The following is a 20069-nucleotide window of genomic DNA, read 5'->3' as shown; positions in this document are numbered from 1 at the left end:
ACCATGCAAGATGTAATGCCAGCAAAGAAATACAATAACGCTATAATAGCTTTACTTTCCACTATCGAAAGAATTACGGGAGTATCTAACGCTCGAAGTGATTTTAGTTGGGAATTGACAACGCTATTAAGTGAATTTTTAAGGCTATTTAATCAGTGCTCTTCAAAAAATGACTACTCTATAGGATTTTCCGAACAGGTGTTAAAGTTTATGAATAACAGTTGCTACCTTGATTTACAGCTAGCCTGTATTACTGCCGCAACGCAGACTTTAGCGTCTGTACGTTTAATGGTAGGAATGGTGGAGTCATTAATTGGGGGCTATTTTAACCAACTAAAGATTGCTATTGACAGCGGTAACGATTTAATTGGAGGATGGTCTTTGGTGTATAGGCATTTGATTGTCCCGGAGCTTAATCTTGATGAATTTATTTCTCAGTGCCTCAAAAACTGTGCTTTTTTAACCCTTTATGGGCATATCTTGCAGCAGCTACCACTTTGTCGAAACATTCAAGATGAGCGGCTTCGTCTAGAAATATTGACAAATTGGAATGGGAATACGAAATTAACGTGAATCTCATAGTCCAATAGTTATAATTCTAAACGAATTTGCTAAGTCACTTTATCGAAATTTATACTGATATAACTTGTCTTTATTTAATGTTGTTTAGAAAGGAGATTGAATCCAAAGGTTTACTTATTTGGGCAAAAATTTTGGAATTAATTATTCGTCAAATACAATATGGTGGTGATGAGCCTGAGGTTATCGCTATTTTGCGAAAATTTATCTCTCAATTGTACAGTGTTGCCGAAGATCGATCATCGTCTGGCATTTTAGGGGCAATTGGATTAGGGAAAAAATCAAACTTATCGTTAAGGTAAGGCTATAATATATGCGATATATTTGATTTTCGGATCATATGATGACGTTGTTACTTTGTTTTAGTTTTCGTTTAACAGCAAAAGCACTCGCAATTTACTTAGAATCACAAATGCCTGTTAGTGCAGTAACAAAAACGGTTGTTTTGAGAAAGGAACCAACCGGTGAAGGTGCTATTGGAGATTCTGTGAGATATCGAACGGGTAAAAATAGCAAGCAAGTAATGCAAACTGGAGCGGTTGAACCAAGCACTCATGCGGTGCAAATGCTCAGAAAATTTGAGGCTTTACAGAAGAATAAGGAATATACTACTGTAAAAAATATTGTATGCGATACAAGTAAATACATACTAGATTCCAAAAATGCTTTGCCCCAGTGTTATGAACTTTTAACAAAACTGGTCAAGAAATTTTATCCTGATAATTTATACTTGGGTATAATTCAGCAATATTCATATGCTTCGTGATATTAATTTCGCTCTATTTAAGTCGGTTGATTCATTTTTTCTCTTATATTTTGTACTACTAAAGTAGCAACAATTTTTAATGTTTGTAACAATTTCTACTCGTTTGTAAAGTTTATAATAAGAATAATATCAATAATATCGGAATTTAATTGTACAGGAAATTAATTTTAGTTAAGATAAATTTATACCTAATTAAGTGGTCTTGTAAAGTTATCTCAGCTTGCCATCAATTCTACCAATGCTTAGATAAGTCACTATTCGAACGTGTGCGAAATTTCCTAACGATACAGATATGGACTACGTCCTGTATATTGCCTGCGATTTAAATCATTTATGCTATATGAGAGATTTCCTAGCGACATACACTATAGATTACAGGATATGTGAAATATTCAAAAATGTAAATTTCGAAAACATTCAAAACGTGTATACTGTATGTCATTGATATCCGGCATAATATTGTACTCTATTAACTGGTCATAACATCAATCAAATTAAAGTGGTTTAATGTTTACATTGTATTATCGGATACACTCATTGATACAGTCTAGATGTCAAAAGGTCTATTTAAGTACAATAACGCATACTCTACATACTTATCATATAATCTTATTACATTCACGATATATTTACCATATTTTTAAATTTGGTGTTAATACTCTTAAATTTACTAAGTAGGTATAGTTTTATACGATTATCTATATTACAGCGCTTAATTAAACTAGAGATGAGCTAGTTATAATTTATCATTAGCATACTTACAAAAATACATATATCGACACATAGAATTATATTGAAGGAATCCGTCTATGCATGTTTCAGTAGGGTATTTAGGCACCATGTACTTCATTGATCAGTTGCTTTATAGTAATGAGAATAGTACCGTATCATGGAATTCTAACGACTACAAGATCATATGTCATGATAGTTTCTTTCGGTCGATGGTTATACATTTTTACAAATTGTGGCAAATACGTTAATCCGAACGCAACGTTATTTACTACGAATACAATGAACTACTACTTCGCTACGACACATCATCAAATACAGTACTAGCTTGATCGTAAACGAAATCCTAATCAAGAATCCATAACCTTGTGGATAAACTTATATTCATTATATAGTATTATATATATATAGTACAGGTTGTTAAGGTAAATTTCTAGCCATAATAAGTTAACTGTTAGAGAAACTTTTATTGAGCTTCAAATATTTATTATTCCATAGATCTGCATTTTGCAGTCGCCAGTTATTTTTATCGAAATTTATATGGCCGTATAAGGCCTCAGAAATACTGGTAAATAGTAGCTAAAGATCACCATATTGCATAGCCAATTGAAATTGATCATAGCTGGAAACAATTAATACTATCCAGTGATGCTTACATTTAAATATCTCTCTCAAGTACTGAGACTTAAATCTAGATACATTACTAGTTTGTTATTCAACGGTATCAGGAAACAAAAATCAATTACAATGGCACTTTTGTTAGCTGTCACGTAAATAATTATCGAAGAACAAAACTGTACATTCCATATAACAGTAAAGAGACTAAACTCTTCTGATTTACATAGGCTATAATATTTTCAAGCAAAATAGCGCCTCAAAAGTTTATAGAAATCGGAATTAATAATCGAGGAAATGTTTCTTGCGAACAGGATTTTTTAATATAACGAATACAATAGTGCATTAGAATATCTAATATTCTATCTTAAGGGCTTCAGAAAATTAAGAAGTATCCAATTTTATTTTTTTACTCTGTGGTTTACTGTACCCTTCTGATTCTTCCTTTAGTTCGTGTTCGCCGACAGAAACATACTTGAAGCCTAACCATTCACTACACTTTAACATGTCTTTCGTATTTGTTTTTTCACTATGCCATACATCCAACCATTTCTTAAATCTCAAAGATTGTCTCTGTTTTAAACTTTGGTTGACCTATAGTAATGAGAGAGATTTTAGAATTAATAAGTGAGCCCTAAAATTCAGAGTTGGTATACAAAATTTAAAAACAGAGGAATGTAATCGGATCCAGTACCTGACGAACTTTCGGTAAAGATCCATAACGATATAATAAATCACCAGTTCCACTTATATACGAAATTTGGTAAGAATTTATGTTGAAGGTATATTGTAAATTATATTTTTTGTAGAACATTAGCAAGAACTTCGCTAGTTGGTCTTCCGTTTCTTCTAAATAAAGGAAAGTTATATCAATACTAGGCTCCATCTTAGCTTATTGACATAACTATAGAAATTTAAAGTTAGTTTCGATACCCTTCTGAAGAGCAAGACCAGTGGCATTGCTGTCATCACCAACTCGTTTACTTAAACCTTGTACACAGGAGGAACTACGAACTCTACTTCTATTTCTTAGCAAAAAGACTTTTCTATCAGATATTTGGTTACTACTCGGAATGTTTGGACTGACTACGAATTTATTGACATAAGCTTGCCATTCCTATTTGATGGATATAAAAATGTTAAAGGAGAAGTACGGAAAGCACATATTGCATACTATAATACCTCTTCTGGCTCTGCTACTGCGGTATCAGTGTTTTCATCCGAATTGTCATTAATAGTATCTAACAACTCGATGGTTAAACGGTTACCATCACGCCACTATTAAATGAATAAGGTTTTAAAGAATTCTGTTTTAATAGTCCAATCAGGTATTAATACGATTGGAATATTTGTATCCATATAAGTGCTTGATTTAGAACAATACTACTAAGATTGCGGTCTGTAGATAATATGAAGATCTAACTTTTTGGCAATTACATTAAGCTACTTTGGTATTCTATAATAACGCCGTTTTGATGGAACGTACCAACATAATCCTGTAGCAGTTCGTATCTTCCCCAATAATTTGTTCGGCTTTCTTTTGGTAAGTCACTTCAGCCGTTGCATTTGCAGGAATATTTAATCTACTACCAATCGCACCACCATTAACTTGTTCCAAGGAAAATAACTGCTTGACTTTCATACAGGTCTCATCACCAACAATTGCGTGTAACTATGTTATAGAAATAAAGTTGTTAATCATATATAAAGAAAATACTAAATACGATAGTCTTACTTGTCGAACAAGACTTTGAATTAGTTTATCGACAGTAAAGCTAAGATATGCATGTGTCCCAAACATTTCTCGGCACTGATCTTCAAAGGCGCTTGAATCTAGATTGCCTATTTGATCCCGCGGAAAAGATTGATGTTCCGTATATGTCATAGTTATTAATACTCTTATTTAAAATAACACAACTACGTCAGGAACTAACCGTCTAACAAATTTCGAACCATATCGAGATAATGCGGATAATACTCTTCCATATCTACATCATCTGTTATTGTAATGAATTAAATTTATCAGCAGAACCACTTTCTTAATCTACTAATAGCAAAACTTACTTGACGGCTTTAATCGCAGAGCAACCGCAACAGCTTCCTTTCTATTATGTTTATTAGCAGCTTCCTCCTCTGCTAGAGCGATTGCTTGATGATAAATTTTACACAGACGTTCACAAAGAGTCTGGAAGTATGTATTGGAAATTGTTATAAAATGATATACAAAGGGCCTGTACAATAACAAACCATACCTGATGTAGGCGGAAAAAGACATACCATTGGTTATTAACAAAATATAGAGAATAAACGTCATCCTGTACGAAAAAAACAAATAGTCAATTCAACAGTACGAGCACCAATGTTAACTGTTGCTGCGCATAATACATTAGAAATAATTAAATACATTGACAATTGCTGTACGAGAAATACGGATACCGTATCATCATTGGTTGCGGACTCGGTAATGCCATTTGAGCGACTTCCTTTGACTATAAAAATTGTCATGGAGTGAGTCAATAGTAAATTGAATTGTAGCTTAGATATCGCAATCTTAGTAGTACCTCTACCGGAGTTGTTTCCATTATCATCATCTAGAATAATACAAATTATCGAGGTTACATAAGATACTATGATGTAATTCTGCGTCATAGAATTTAACTAAATTCTTATATATCAGTAGGAAGGCAGCATCGTATTTTCGTCATCAGAAATCTGTTTCGAAAATCTTGATGATTCATCATATATGGTATATTACGTTTCTTATATGAGTATATCTAGTCGATACATACCTCCGCTACTATTGTCTTCATCATCGCTCATTTCTCCTCTACAAATAAAAAAGAATTGGAAAAAGGTTATACAGTATGTGGTTTGGAGACCAGAGCTAAATATTTAGTCCTATAGAATAAGTACAAGATACCTTGGTGCGAAGAAAAAGTCGGGAATAAAAATTCCTAAAATCTGTTTTATCTTCGTTTTGTCGTTCTTATGAATATTAGTTTGCCTTTTCATGTGATGAATAATAAGAGAAGCAGCATCGTCCAATACTGACTTATCCTACATGAAATTAGATATTGATGAATCATAAACTATTTAAAGAAATCTTAGATTGTAGCTCGAACCTCACAGGCAAACGATAAGTGAAATTTCGGTGGTTCACCGTCGCGAATCTGAGATCGTCTCTAGAATAAAATTTTGGTAAAGCTTGTATTTTAAAAATTTTTGTTACGTAAGTAAGTTAATGTTTAAACTTGCCATAACAATACCTCCTCGAAGATGTTTTCAATTTCAGATATCATATTTTTTGATCGTAAAGCCTTTAGATCATTTGTCTTAAAAGTAATTCCCTGATGATCCAATGACTGCAAGAAAGTTACTTTATTATACAATATTCTTATTGTATCATAGTAAGCCACACAATCATTAATTTAAGATACCAAATGCAATCATGATAAGCAAACCTTCAAATAATATTTTTCATTAATATCTTTCCAAACTTTATTAAAACCTCTCCTAGCTTCTCTCCACTCTTCATCCTTTGCTTTTAGCCTAAGAAAGGTACAGAGATTGAGTTAATCCTGACACGTACTATACTATGTAGCACAATTCGTACACCGTAGCAATTCCAATATTAAATTACTAGGCCATTGTATGTGCTGAATCTTCAATGTATCGAGAGTAACTATCAAACTTCCACTCAGTAAATTGTATAATTTTAGTGACGTTAGCGAAATTCTCGAAATTTTTATATTGCGCGACAAATACACCCGGTAATCACGTAATAGGATTACCGCGTTCTAGCAGTGTGCGCTACACCAATAGGGTTAAGGAAATTGTAAAATAAATCACTACCTTTTGAGAACTATCGGAACTGCGACTGAAGGATTCTTTTTAAGGCTATCTATGATGTCAATTGCCTTATCGCCATAAAGCCTAGTTAAAGTTAGTATACAAGACATTAAAACAATACACACTTTTCAGTAAATATTGACAACGCAATTGAGCAACCTTTGAATAGCTTTCCTATAAATGACATCGCTAGTACCACTTAATCGGTTGTCAAGACGAAATTTGCTGACTTCGTCTGGATTCATGCGAGATAATTTTTTTTGCACAGATTCAAGTACTTTAATAGTTGCCGCGTTAGCCTCAATAACTATATCAAGCTCAAAACGTTCATCTTCACAGCGATAAATATGTTCTTCGAATTGAGTTTTACGTGAACTAACAAAAGTGGAATCTTCTGACCATGATGGAAATGATACCCATGTATCGTTTAATACCTATATAAAGGACACAATAAGATCTATGTATTAAGAACAATGTCAGCTAAAAATAAAAACACGAGCAATTAATTGAAGAGAATGTAGATTACCTCTTTACATAACGGCGATCTTCCGCTGCACTTTGGTTGATTAAAGGTCTTCGGCAAAGCACGATAGCTAGCGCCATAGCGTTTACACGTAGAAAAATCGATTTCCATTGTTATTTCATTATTAGTGCGATCTTTACTTCCAGGTTGTTGCTGGTCTACGTTGTTTGGCTCTTTATGGCCAATAAATATTCGGAACCAAGCAAGTAACTCAGGAAATTTACTATGCGTATGATTAAGATTAGAGAGTATAAGCAAAATAGGCATACTTTAAACGGAATACATTCTTACTTAACTCTGTCATTACCCTAAAAAAGGCGTTACTAAAGTGAGTAATTCCGATCGAGTTATAACTTCTTCGTTAAATAAAGTTAAACAGCGCAAGAAATTATCGTACACCGCTTGATTACGGAATGCCTTGCGAACCTGGTATATCAAATCAGTAACAGAAGTAATTAGAGCACACGATAGAAATCAGTAAGAAGTAATATATCATACCTTATCAAAAAATGCAAGTTCATTGAATGTCCCATGCTTCGATGCCTCCGATAGTGATACATCCTTCAACGCTCCTTTATTTCGTTTCTTGAGAAGTAGCAGTTAGTTAGTGTATATACATACATAAATATATCTACAGTGTTTGGTCATCTTTAATGAAGTCTTACTTTTCCAGAAACTTGCAAATTAGTGACGGTCGTGGAATTATTGTTAGAGCTGCGCTTACTCGTAGTGGGCTTTTTATTAACTAGAAAGTGTTTTTTGACATTAGTCACAGAATAAATATTGTTTTAAGATATTGCTGATACCTAGAAGCTTCTCATGATTTTGTTTCTTCGGAGAGAGTGTTTCTTTTTGCTCTTGCTCTGCGATGAGTGCACTATCAATGGGAAAAGGAACCTGAAAAAATAACGATAAAATAATAGAATGTAATTACTAGAGCAGAGTTGTCGTAAACATATTAAAAATCACAATTTCTATTTCTTTACCATATCAGAGAGGCTAAGATGAGCGCCGCTACCATCCGGTAAAAACTGGCTAAATTCATTTAAAAGGTCCTTGCTATCTTGAAATAACTCAGCTACGCGACTATAAACCTTATAACACATGTAAAACACATTTTTGAGCTACTCTTGAGTTGAAAGATTTAGTATGTAGTTAAAAGTACCTCTCTAATGCTCTTTTGCTCTTTTTGATATGAATGTAAAATCTCTAAAAAATCCCTGTAAACATTCGGTTGTTCTTTAAAGCGGTTCTAATAGAATGAAAATCAGCACATAGAGATTAAATCTATTTTTCTTGCTATAATAAGTTTCAATGTAGGAATCAAAAGCAACAAAGTCAAAATCAAAATAAGAACTTACCTTAATTTTATTCACATAATTTATTGCATGGTTAAATTCCATAGGATGTGCCTATCAAATAACAAAAATGCAAATACCGGATTACTTAAGAACAGTAACCATAAAAGGCTATATAAGATCACCGCTAGGATCTTAGCTATATGATTATCGTTTTGTGAGGCACATGCCAGATATGATACAATTTTAATATGATTTATAGCAAAATAATACCACATATTCTTACCTGTGTATTAGCCTGCGATACAGGTACGGGATGTTGCTGATTGTGATTTTGTTGTTGCTGCTGCTGTTGTTGTTGTTGTTGAATCGGTGCAGGTGGCGCATGTTGTTGCGTTTGGGGCTGCGGTGACTGTTGCTGATGAGGCACACGAAACTGCTGCTGATTGTTCGTGTACGTGACAGTCGTAGTGGTATGATGCTAAATTCGAACAAAGCATAGTAAGTAAATCAAGAGTTTCCCTTAGTAACTTTTAATTACTTTATAAAACTATGATCCATGCACTTTTTTAATATCTTACAGGCGATGCAGCACTGTTAGAATGAACTTCTATTTTATACCCTGGCGGTAAAAACGTATTAAACCCCATAATGAGATCTGGGTGACCTTTAAACAGGTTGGATACTCTATTTATGACACCAGGCGTATCGATGCTAAAAAGTTCATATTATTCGTAAGTTGTTAAGAGTCCATGTTATCCAAATAAAAGCTATCTCGTAATCGCTATCGCTTACATTACCTTTGTGACTTGAAATCTTTCATAATATCCAAAAAATCGTTGTATACTTGTGGCTGATTGCCAAACTGTCGCTTAACCTCATCCAGATATGATAGTGCATCCTCCACCTTAAACGTCAACAAAAGTACCGTACCTTAGTATGTTGAATCTTCCTTGAATTAAAACACGACAAAGTTCTACCTTTAAGCGTTGAAATTGCTGATGCTGGGCCTGTGGGACATGGACTTGTGTTATCGTCTAGCAATGTAATTTTATTATGCGATTAATGCTCGTATATGTAGCAAAAAAGTTTTCTAAGTACTAATGGTCCATTATGATATTAGTACTAGTTTCAAATACTATCATCACAACGATTGCTCAGGGACTACAAATTCGAGATAAAAGTCTCATTCTTGAGCTATGAGCTGACCATTGCAATGCACATATGAGCATAATCTACAGTAGTGCTTACAACAACATGACTCTAACTATTTATATGTTCGTTTTAATAACGTCGGGCACTGCATGTTAATTTATACTGCGATAAATGCTGTATACCTGTGCGTGCGTTGATTGAGCAAGAGTTGGTGGAGCTGGATGGCCAACAGTTGTGACTCTTAAATCAATACATAAAGGATATTAGTAGTGTACTAGCGTTAAGTATTAGATTGAACAAGAACTATAATTATAACCTCACGTTAGCAAGTCTAGTTACATAATGATATAACAGCAGCTAATGTCAATTTGTAGATAAGTTACAACCGGTCAACGTAGCATTACCACCAGGTGATGTTCTCTGTTAATTTACAATGGTAATCGATGGTTGACCACTAATTGCAACACTATGCGCCATTCAGAGAGTGACAGAACGACGAAATCAACACTCGAACGGAACAGAGATGCAGGGTACAGTACTGAGTACAATGTGATCTGTTTTCTTCGATATGTTTAAATACTAAAAACTATGAGTAAAACGCTTCAAAAAATACCAATCGTTATACATATTAAAATCATGCATTTGCGATCAATTTTGTACAAATTGATGCAAAAATAGCATTATCCAATGTACGGGATAGGGTCGTAGACAACGTCTATACAGTGTACAATGTACAGTACCCTATCTGTATTACATAGCTGTGGCACAGTCAACAGCGCTAGTTCTGATTGCATCACTGTACAGTAGGTATCCACAGTCCATCATCGCATAGTACATTGTAGAGTCCTTAAATGGATTGAAAAGGCAATCTAAACCCGATCAAATTGTTGATTTTTAGCCCGAAATGAGTGCAATCGCTCGCGATACAAACACTGTATCATCACAGCAATTCCTAACCCGAATTCCGCCCTCGAGTCGGGTTCAAATCGGGTTTCGGGTTGACTTTTTTTAAGGAAACTGGTATATTGCACTAGTGGTACTGTACTTAGTATACTAAGGTTTTTACTCGATGTAAAGAGCGTAGTCTAGCTTACACGGATAACCATATCGTAGAGGTAACTTGCGTAAGCTTCGATGAGAAAAAAATGTGATAAAATCCAGGCAATTACGCAACTCGAGCTTTTATTAGTATTGCATCATACGAAAAATTCGAGTACCTGTATTTTCTTCATGACAAAACATCAAAATTTTGCGTAATCCCTTTAAAATTTTACAAGACTGCATGTTCAACAGATACTGTGCGTTACGGCAATGTGCTGTACTGTACAGTATAATGTACAGTGCCCTAAGATGTACTGTACTGTATGTCGTGCTTGAAAAGTGAAAAGGGCGCGTACGGGACGGGACGGCTCTGTAATCCATAATACAGTACAGACATTGTGACGCGCGGACGGTACTATGGCGGTTGCATTGGCATATTCGACAAGACTTATAGTAACACGTAATGTTCATGGATACATCAATTTGTGCTGAATTCTGTCGATTAGAAGTTACGGAATAAAGTACAGAAGTATTCTTGTTACGTAGTTTCCTGTATCTGTATAACAGGTTTTGCAAATCTGAAAATGGGCATGCACGAATCACGATCGTACACATGTTATCATTACAGTGAAACATAAGATGTATCTCTAAATTCAGAAATTCGAATCCTTACGTCATTCCTACGAAGAACCCTCATCTGAAACCCCCTGTCCATAGTACTGGTAAAGGGTACAATGTTTTCATATAGCAAATATCAAAATTACGGGCAATTTACTGTGCAGATTGAAGACAACTCTCAACAACGGCTCAAATTGGGTCCCCGCAAAATGCAGATTCTAGTACAGTTCACAGTAGCGAGCACGTTCTAATTTATGAAGTCGTTTCAGTATGTACAGTTAGTGAAGACGAAGTACAGTACATTTGATTACCAATTAAGAAATTAGTCTTTGGCACAGTCAACATCTAATTTCTAATTTGAACTTACTGCTGAAAAGCTTGACCTGTTGCCATTTGCGTTGGGAACGAAAGGCTATCTGCAATTTCGTAACCCTGGGATATGTTCATTGTAGTTCCTGATCCCAAAACTTGGGGCTGGAAAGCTTCACGACGTACGTGAGATTTATAAATATCGTGCTCTTCAACGCGGGATCTTTTCATAGCGATTACCGATTACCGATTACCGCCGCTAGTCAGGTAATCTGTCTTACCTAAAACATTTTCGAAAAAAGTACAAGCTCAAAATACAGCCACCGGGCAAGAGATAGCGTAACAAGTCAAGTTAGTGGACTAAAAAGTTTGAAACATACAGTAGAGTAGTAGCTAAATGAACGAATATGGTGCAATGTAAGTAGATTACAGTATAATTTTAGCTGTTTTCATGTTATATACTGTATTATAGCGTACAATGTGTTACTGCCCTTCAAGTACTTGTTCAATAAGTTGTATTGTACTATACTGTATATACACTCGAGTCCTGAACTAGGTTTGGTTTCCTATCCAAGAATTTAGCATCCAATATGAAAACTTGTACGTATGAACAGAATATATCCCATTATGTCTATATCGTTTTAAATTGGCTTTGGATGCAATGAATGGAAAAAATCTGGCAGAAAGCTATAAAATATCTAAATGTACGGATTTATAATACCTGAAGTACCAGATGATCTTCTAGTCAGGTAGAAATAGAAGCGATAGTAGTAAGTTCGAGTCTCTTCCAGGAAATCCAGCAGCAGCACCGTATGAATTTACCTTGACTATCATGTACGCAAAAAATTTATATATTTTTAATTTAAAAATCGGTGTTTGTGTTCGGATGTTGCTACAGTACTCAGTACTGTACCGTACAAAAAGTAATGTCACTTGTGTTGTTTCATCCTGAGGCTAGATAGTGAGTTTTTGCTCGCGTAAATCATCGTAAATAGTGACATTGCTTTTGCTAGCAGTTTCTCCTTTACAGTGTACAGTGTACAGTACAGTACGGTAGCATACTGTACAATACTGTACAGTACTGTACTGTACAGGTTTTGATACAGTACTGTACAGTACTGTACACTGCATGGTCACTATTTGTCAGTACAATTTTTGTGATGTTTGTCTTTGTTTTCTTTTATACTGTACAGTACGTACAGTACGGTAGGATTTTGTAAAAACGAATGTGTACAGTACAATACACTCAGGTCTACAGTACAGTACAGTACTGTACTGTACTGTACTGTACTGTACGTAAAAGGAACGCTACAATACTGTACTGTACTACAGGACATACTTCACGGTAGCATGTACTGTAGATTACTGTACTATGCACTGTACAGTATTTCATATCTTTTGCCAGCACACTCCATACGAATTAGAGTCCTGTTACTATATTGAGTTTCATGTATTGATGAATTAATTATTTGTATGTACAGTATACTTGGTATGACATTGCAACGAACGTTTGAAGGAATTATTTGTGATTACACTCCATATTATTGGTGAGTTGTGATAGTTACAATGGTTGGAATGGCAGCCATTCGTTTCTAGACTAAGTTAATTGGTGCTCGTTTTTGGTGTACAGTATAGAAACACCTAGTCTTAAAGTGTAGTCTGCAGCGCCTAGCTTTGATTACAGAATGCCTTCAGTTTATTATCAACACTTAGTAGACTTTAGTCATTCTAAATCATCAGTTACAAGGAAAAGAGGCTCAATTAAGATAGTATATCATATCATATACGTATCCCAGCTGACTGTCAGCTATGTACGTATAGCTACGATCGGCCTTTATCCATACCTATCGATTTTGATCAAATTCGTGGCATATCCTTTCATACTATGCCATACTTTAATAATTATAATAATAATGAGTCTGTAAAATAGAGAATGCACACCCAATCGATCATCAACTAATATTATAAGAAATATCATTCGCACGGCTTGCTGTGCGGGTAGGTATCAATGTTCAAACCGGATGTTTTTGTTAGCCAAGAAGTGTTATTTTATCTCTCGTAATTGATGAATGATGATATCGAGATTATACGTTATTGTTATTATTAACGTGTACTGCTTACATGCATGTTGTATATGAAATTGACATCTATTTTTTGGGATATATTTTGCAGTGAAGAAAATGTATGGAAGTTATGTGAACGAATTCAACAATCATCAAAGGCTGTCATACAAGAGTTCTACGCCGTTTTCATATCGAACGATAATAAAACGGTATTGATTCCCATTACAGTACCGGGTGCCATAGCATGTTTGATAATAATATCACTGTAGTCATAATTACTGCTTATTACTAATAGAATATCCCGTTCGCGATATTTTGCATACAGTAAATTTTAATTTAATACTGCGTATTTGTATTGAACAATATTTGGTAGACTAATTTTCCGTTATTCCCGGTGACGGTACTGATGCTTTGTTGCAGTTACAGTAAAGAGTTTTTTTTTTCGGTGTGTTAATAATGTGTTAGACCCCCGGCTAGTGCAAAAGTTTCTTAGCACACTTGGCTAAAGTTGGTCTTCTGATGCATTATGAATCAGTAAACATTTACGGCACTAATATGGCTTACGTAGGATATTTCTTAAACCAAATGCATTATTTATTAATTTGGTGAATCCGTCACTCCCAGTCGTTTTCAATTAACACATGCATTTATATCAAACTTCAGTGTTATCCAGTTCCCTCTTGTTGTCAATTTATTTATTTGGATTAGATTATAACATGATTAAGCAAAGTTGTCATTCAACATATCGTTAAGGAAGCTATGCAATAATGGAAAATTATCTCGTATTGATATCTATCAATCGTTTCCTTTAGAATTAGGATGCCGTTTTGTACTAGTTTAGGTTACTATGCAATTTTAAATAGTGCTAAATCTTGTTTAGGTAGCCTTATGGAAGCAGCAAGCGAGTGATAAAGAAAACGGCCTGATTGTTTGGGTAGTTAAAGCTTGTCTAGCTAGTTTTGCTTTAATTATTTATTCAATAGGCTATAACAATTATAAGCATACATGTGATGCCATTATTTGCCATGTAAAATTTCGATCTTCCTTCTAACATTATCACCTCAATTCTAATTCAGGACTATCACGTAATACTGATACGAAAAGCCTCTAATTTAGTCTCAGTGTTCGACTTCGATTCGCAATTGCAGTTTCCGTGTACGTTTTACGATTATGTTACACATGGCTTAAGGCCTGATGATGAGTTACAGAAGCAATTTCAAAGGTACTATCCTAGAGCGTTGAAGATACATTTTCAACTGACGAGTATGATATCTTGAACTGGTTGCATACTTTTTGAGTGTAAAGTCTAAAATAGCATTCTAACGTAATTTTGATTTTCTAAATTACCTAATATTCTATGTTTACAACATTAGTCTGGTTAGACTGTATATATTTAAATCGTTACGATTGCTAACAATAGTCTCACTAGCGTTTCCAAACGTATCACTGTAGGCTTTTTCGAGTGATTCCAGCTTTAGATTTCTTGGAGACTTTTGCTTCCGATCGCTCTCATATGAAAACTACAAAAGATAGCAATACCTACCTCAAAGCTCCACCTCCATATCCACCAATCTTTACAAAAGGTATCAGAGTATTCAAAGGTGTTCAAATTCTTAAATCTGTCTTACCTGCCAAATTTACTGAAGTAAAATAGGATATTAAACAATCTTTCGCCAGTAGGCATATAATATGTTGTCGTTCTCTTTTATTATACGCTGCAGACTGCTCCATGAATTTACCGCAATTCATTAAGATGGAATTGACATCAGTACCCGGACAGATATTAAATTATGAAAATTTTTTACATTTTTTTAGATCGGATTAAATAATTATTATACGCACTGTATTGATGCAGTAGCTAGAAACATGATTAAATCGATGCGATAAAATAGAAGTAACTGTTTCTTCGTGTCTCATGAGTATACATTTATTTGTACAGTACTAGATATCACCTAGTATACATGTCTACGTATTATTTGATCTAGTTTAATCTAATAAAATATTGTACTTGCATAACTATGTCTGACGATATGATCATTAGCCAATATGGCATTTGTTGTAAGTACATCTGTTTAATCGTACGATATTAGTTCCTTTAGTTTCTTGAATGCACATTGAATTTCTAATAATGGACTAGAATAAGTAGAAGGCAGTCTCATGCGCCAGGAGATTGCTAAAAGGTTTAGTACATGCAAGGCATACTTCAGTGCAGTAGCTTAATTACACCGTACAGTAAGAATAGGAATTTAGCTGCTCCAGCACAGCTATTCAGTAAAAAATGAATAAGATTCTTCTTCATCTGTGGTGATGGCCTAATTTCAAGGGTTTGCAGCTTATCAGTATGTACTGTATTATAAACTGTATAAACTGCAGTCAGCAAAGCAATTTATGCAAAATATTTTGAATAGAGTTGTAGAGGAAGCTGTTTAGTATCCATTAAATTGGAGGGTACAAACGGTGATTTGTGTTCATAAGATAGTTGATCAAAGACACCAGGCTTCACAATGTACGATGGAAAATCGATGGGTCTAAAAATTTTTAGGAGGGTTAAAGGGAGTGCGAAATCGAGTTTGCGCCACCCTAAATTGTGATATTTTTCAATTAAAAAACAAATGGCCAATGAAGATTATTAATCTGTCTATTATTATGCAATGGCAGACCTCTGCAAATGATATGATTTTAAAATGAAGATTTGTGGGCAATACCTTCCAAAACTGCTAGCCAGTACCCGCGCTGTGTAGCATGATGTAATCAGAATTTCATGCGGTATCATACTGTGCAGTACTGTGGGAGAGAAAACCTTACAGTAGTGTATACTGTACAGTATCGTTCAGGGACTACTAAAGAGAAAAATACAGTACAGAACAGGACATGTAAAGTAGTACAGTACCGTCAATATATACAGCACAGTAATTAAACTATACAGTGCTGTAAGTATTGCATAGCTAAAAGATCTTTTGAGACATTTTTTGTTGATGAAGGCGATATAATTACAACTTGGAAGAGTCCGTAGTACAGCGCTTTGATAACAGAAAGTAACATTTGTCATTAAAGTAATGAGAATTTAATTCGGTATTCGTACTGTACGTGTGCTCGCTGACTCATTTAACATGTTTCGTTCATCGCTTCATTACTTGAAGCTAAATGTAAGTTGTCTCCAAGGCGCAACGTCAATTAGTAAATTGCAAGCGCTCAAATGTAGAAATATTACAACTAGTCTCATAAAGCATGGAGAATTTAACGCCAAATTCTTGATTGTTGGTGGTGGCAGTGGAGGAATTACTGTAGCTTCTACTTTGACTAAGAAGTTTGGCGCTGGAACCGTTTGGATTGTGGAACCATCTGAGGTAGATGGATAAATGTTGTTATTAAACGAGAAGTAAAACTATATTGCAATTGTTCAGTTTTAAATTAGTCAAGGCAATAGATTATATTACACGCCTAAATTATCTAGTGTGATAGTTGCAAAATTAGAGAAATGATTCAACAAGAAATATTCTTTTAACGTCAATTTCATATAGTATCATTACTATCGGAGCTTATGGCCAATGATCAGTTGCGGAATAAAAGTTTCCAGTCGATCTCAGCTGCCAACGAGGAAAGTATTACCTTACGGATGTGAGTGGTTAAAAACTGCAGCTGCTCGGTTTGATCCTGATAATAATTGTATCTTTACGGAAGATGGCGACAAGGTAAGATAAATATGCTACAATGTATTTACAATTATGGATTAGTGATCCGAATTAACCGAACCGTCTGACTCGTATAATTATCCTGTATAAGTACGAGATCGGAGTCGGTACAGATCATACAGATTTTTTTGTTACCCTCTATAGTACAGATACACTACTGTAAAATGGGATAGTTAGCCATCAGGTCCAACTTGTTGGATTAACCTTAATCGTTACTGTATTGCTATGGATAATTTTCGATTAAGTTCTTCTTTCATTGGCACTGTACGTGTATGATTCCTTAGGTGAAATACGAGTACTTGGTTATTGCCGTTGGAGTACAACCTCAATTCGATCAGGTATTACATATTGTATAAAGGACAATAAATACACGTACAGTATTGACCTAAAAAGATGAACACGCTAACTATAGTACAGTATACAACTACTACTGCAATTATGCAGGATTCGGCATAGTTTAAGAGTATTTATTCATTGCAACTGATACTTTTTAATCTTGTTGTTATGCTTAACGTTATTTTCTCTATCTTAATTCATTTAAATTACAGATTACAGGTTTAGTTGAAGCTGTTGCAAATGGTTCTGCTACATCGATATACGATACTGATGACGTCGCTAAGACTTATGAGAGACTGCAAGAATTTCGGTCCGGAGAAGGGTTATTTGCTTGTTCGAGGTCTACTGTTAATTGCGATACGACGACGCTTAGCATGGCCTATTTGGTCGATGATTATTTGCGCCAGGTTAGTTTAATTTAATAATTTGTTTTATGGATACGCATATTATCATAAGGCCTTATGCATGTATATTTAATTTTTAAATCGCCCTTTAAGGTTTATAGACTAGATATAGACTACAGCAAAGACTAATCTATTAGATGCTAAAATTCAATTTCCTATTTGATTAGTCTGGAACCAGAACAAAAGTACAAATAGACCTGTTTACTCCTTTTGAGCAATTGTTTCTGGTTGACAAGTATTCGAAGCGCTTAGATGAAATTTGTCAACAGAAAAATGTACTTGTTCACAAAGGTTACAATCTACTTGAGGTCGATGATGATCGAAAGTTAGCGTTTTTTAGGAAGGAAGACAATGAATCTACTGACAAACTTGAAATGAAGGTAAAATAGATATCTAGCTTCTTAGTGTGTGTAGATAATTATATTATACAGTGCTAATATATATATATATATCAATTCACGGATCAAATAAAATTTATCCTATAAAATTACTAAAATCATCTTAAGTAAAAGTCGTTGCACTATTTTTTACTTATTTGTCATATCAATAAGCCAGAGCTAACATATTTGGTTATTATATCGTTATACAGTTTAATTTTCTATATGTGGCCCCCCCTTTAGCTCCTCCTAAGGTCCTTGGATATAGTAAATTGGCTGATATGAAAGGAATGCTTAATGTTGATGCGCAAACATTGATTCATAAGGAGTTTGGTAATGTTTTTGGCATTGGTGACTGTATTGGTTGTGGTGTTGGTAGATCTCTTGGTGCAGTAGGTGCGCAAGCGAAAGCTCTACAAAAGAATATTGAGAGTATTCTACTTGGCCTGCAGCCAAAAGCTACAGTAAGAATGTCAAATTTTCCGTTTGAGAACGTATTTTCTATTGTTAAAGAATTGTATATTTTTTGACTTTAGTATTCTGGTTATGCCTCATGCGGCATTTTTACTGGCAGCAAAAAGTTACTTTTTGCTGAATATGACTACAATTTTGAACCATTAGAAACATTTCCTTTTAATCAATCCAAGGTAGCAATGATATTATATGTATCTGTTTATTTATATGTATACGTACTAGCTAAACTTATATTCATAGCTACTTCAATATATTAAAAAATACTTTCATCATAGGAACGTAAAAGTTTGTTTCTACTTCAACGAGACTATTTTCCTGAACTATACTGGAATGGCTTAGTAAAGTTAGTAATACAGCATTAAGAATTTGATGTTTGAAATGCAATGTATACATATATTTTTATCTCAAATTAATCATGTAGAGGCAAATGGGATGATCCTATCCGGTGGAGAAAATTTCTTAAAATTAGAGATAAATTCTTGGAAAGGAGGAAAAAAAGACCGCGTTAAAAATTTACTAATTGAAGTGTATATATATAACTAAAAACCATGGTTTATAGAATAGACTATATTCGGTTTAATGCGGTTAATAATAAATTATTAAATAATAAATTATTAAACAAAGGCAGTGAGATTTCGTAATTGATGTAGGAAAGCAGTAGCTGTGCAATTTATAGACGATACAGTATAGTATGTGCTATTGGATATTGTGTACCTGTTAACCTGTCCATCATAATTTTTGTACAGTATTGTCGACTTTGCGCATAACATTACTGATGGGTGTTGGAGTGTTTACTTGTAACGAGTTCAGGTTTCTGTAGATTCTGCTTGATGTATTGATAATACAAGCAATTTACTATCGAATTTTATCTGCCTTAGAATAAATACTTGATATATTTCTGTAATTGATATATCTTCAAGTATTCTCAAAGACACATTATAACTATTAATGCACTAGCTTCTAATTTTTAAGAAGTGTTACTCAATAAAAGAGTTATAGTAATCGATTGCACTGAAATTTATATTGTACAGAGCATACTGCATTATTATATGAGCAATCTGTCTCCCATCTTAGCTATTATTTAGATGACTTATAATTGATAGTACTTCTCGTACTGATAATAAACTAATTGTAAAGCTGGAACTTCGTTTACGCTCTCTAATCTAAATTACGAGCAGTTAGTAATATTATTTACACTGTGTAGAAAGTATCATGACTTGTAGCTTTATTCAATTTGTATA

At 34.2% G+C, this 20069-nt stretch overlaps 3 protein-coding genes across 3 annotated transcripts; 2 read left to right on the top strand and 1 right to left on the bottom strand.

Moving 5' to 3' along the window:
* Window positions 1–3073: 3073 nt before the first annotated feature.
* TRIADDRAFT_52359 (uncharacterized protein) lies at window positions 3074–11713 on the bottom strand (the record flags this gene model as incomplete). The annotated part of the gene is made up of 32 exons (XM_002108128.1): window positions 3074–3283; window positions 3384–3538; window positions 3623–3806; window positions 3872–3967; window positions 4176–4361; window positions 4425–4531; window positions 4624–4686; window positions 4754–4874; window positions 4942–5004; window positions 5126–5178; window positions 5251–5280; window positions 5479–5516; window positions 5610–5746; window positions 5812–5871; window positions 5956–6036; window positions 6151–6238; window positions 6542–6622; window positions 6698–6972; window positions 7065–7284; window positions 7369–7487; window positions 7560–7646; window positions 7727–7806; window positions 7868–7958; window positions 8048–8155; window positions 8227–8313; window positions 8423–8473; window positions 8646–8840; window positions 8941–9073; window positions 9160–9266; window positions 9340–9396; window positions 9697–9754; window positions 11541–11713. 32 exons carry the CDS (start codon window positions 11711–11713, stop codon window positions 3074–3076), a joined length of 3594 nt encoding a protein of 1197 aa, XP_002108164.1.
* Window positions 11714–12408: 695 nt separating this feature from the next.
* Window positions 12409–15370, top strand: TRIADDRAFT_52358 (uncharacterized protein; the record flags this gene model as incomplete). The annotated part of the gene is made up of 7 exons (XM_002108860.1): window positions 12409–12443; window positions 12964–13029; window positions 13655–13754; window positions 14426–14572; window positions 14622–14767; window positions 14998–15128; window positions 15267–15370. The coding sequence occupies 7 exons, from the start codon at window positions 12409–12411 to the stop codon at window positions 15368–15370; spliced, it is 729 nt and encodes a 242-aa protein (XP_002108896.1).
* Window positions 15371–16655: 1285 nt separating this feature from the next.
* On the top strand, window positions 16656–19190 carry TRIADDRAFT_19758 (uncharacterized protein; the record flags this gene model as incomplete). The annotated part of the gene is made up of 8 exons (XM_002108859.1): window positions 16656–16892; window positions 17067–17237; window positions 17522–17575; window positions 17786–17980; window positions 18145–18357; window positions 18567–18818; window positions 18891–19001; window positions 19104–19190. The coding sequence occupies 8 exons, from the start codon at window positions 16656–16658 to the stop codon at window positions 19188–19190; spliced, it is 1320 nt and encodes a 439-aa protein (XP_002108895.1).
* Window positions 19191–20069: the final 879 nt, after the last annotated feature.

This window comes from Trichoplax adhaerens, genomic scaffold (assembly GCF_000150275.1).
Source record: "Trichoplax adhaerens TRIADscaffold_1 genomic scaffold, whole genome shotgun sequence".
In the NCBI taxonomy this organism is placed as follows: Eukaryota; Metazoa; Placozoa; class Uniplacotomia; order Trichoplacea; family Trichoplacidae; genus Trichoplax; species Trichoplax adhaerens.
This window is presented reverse-complemented; position numbering and strand designations above follow the sequence as displayed.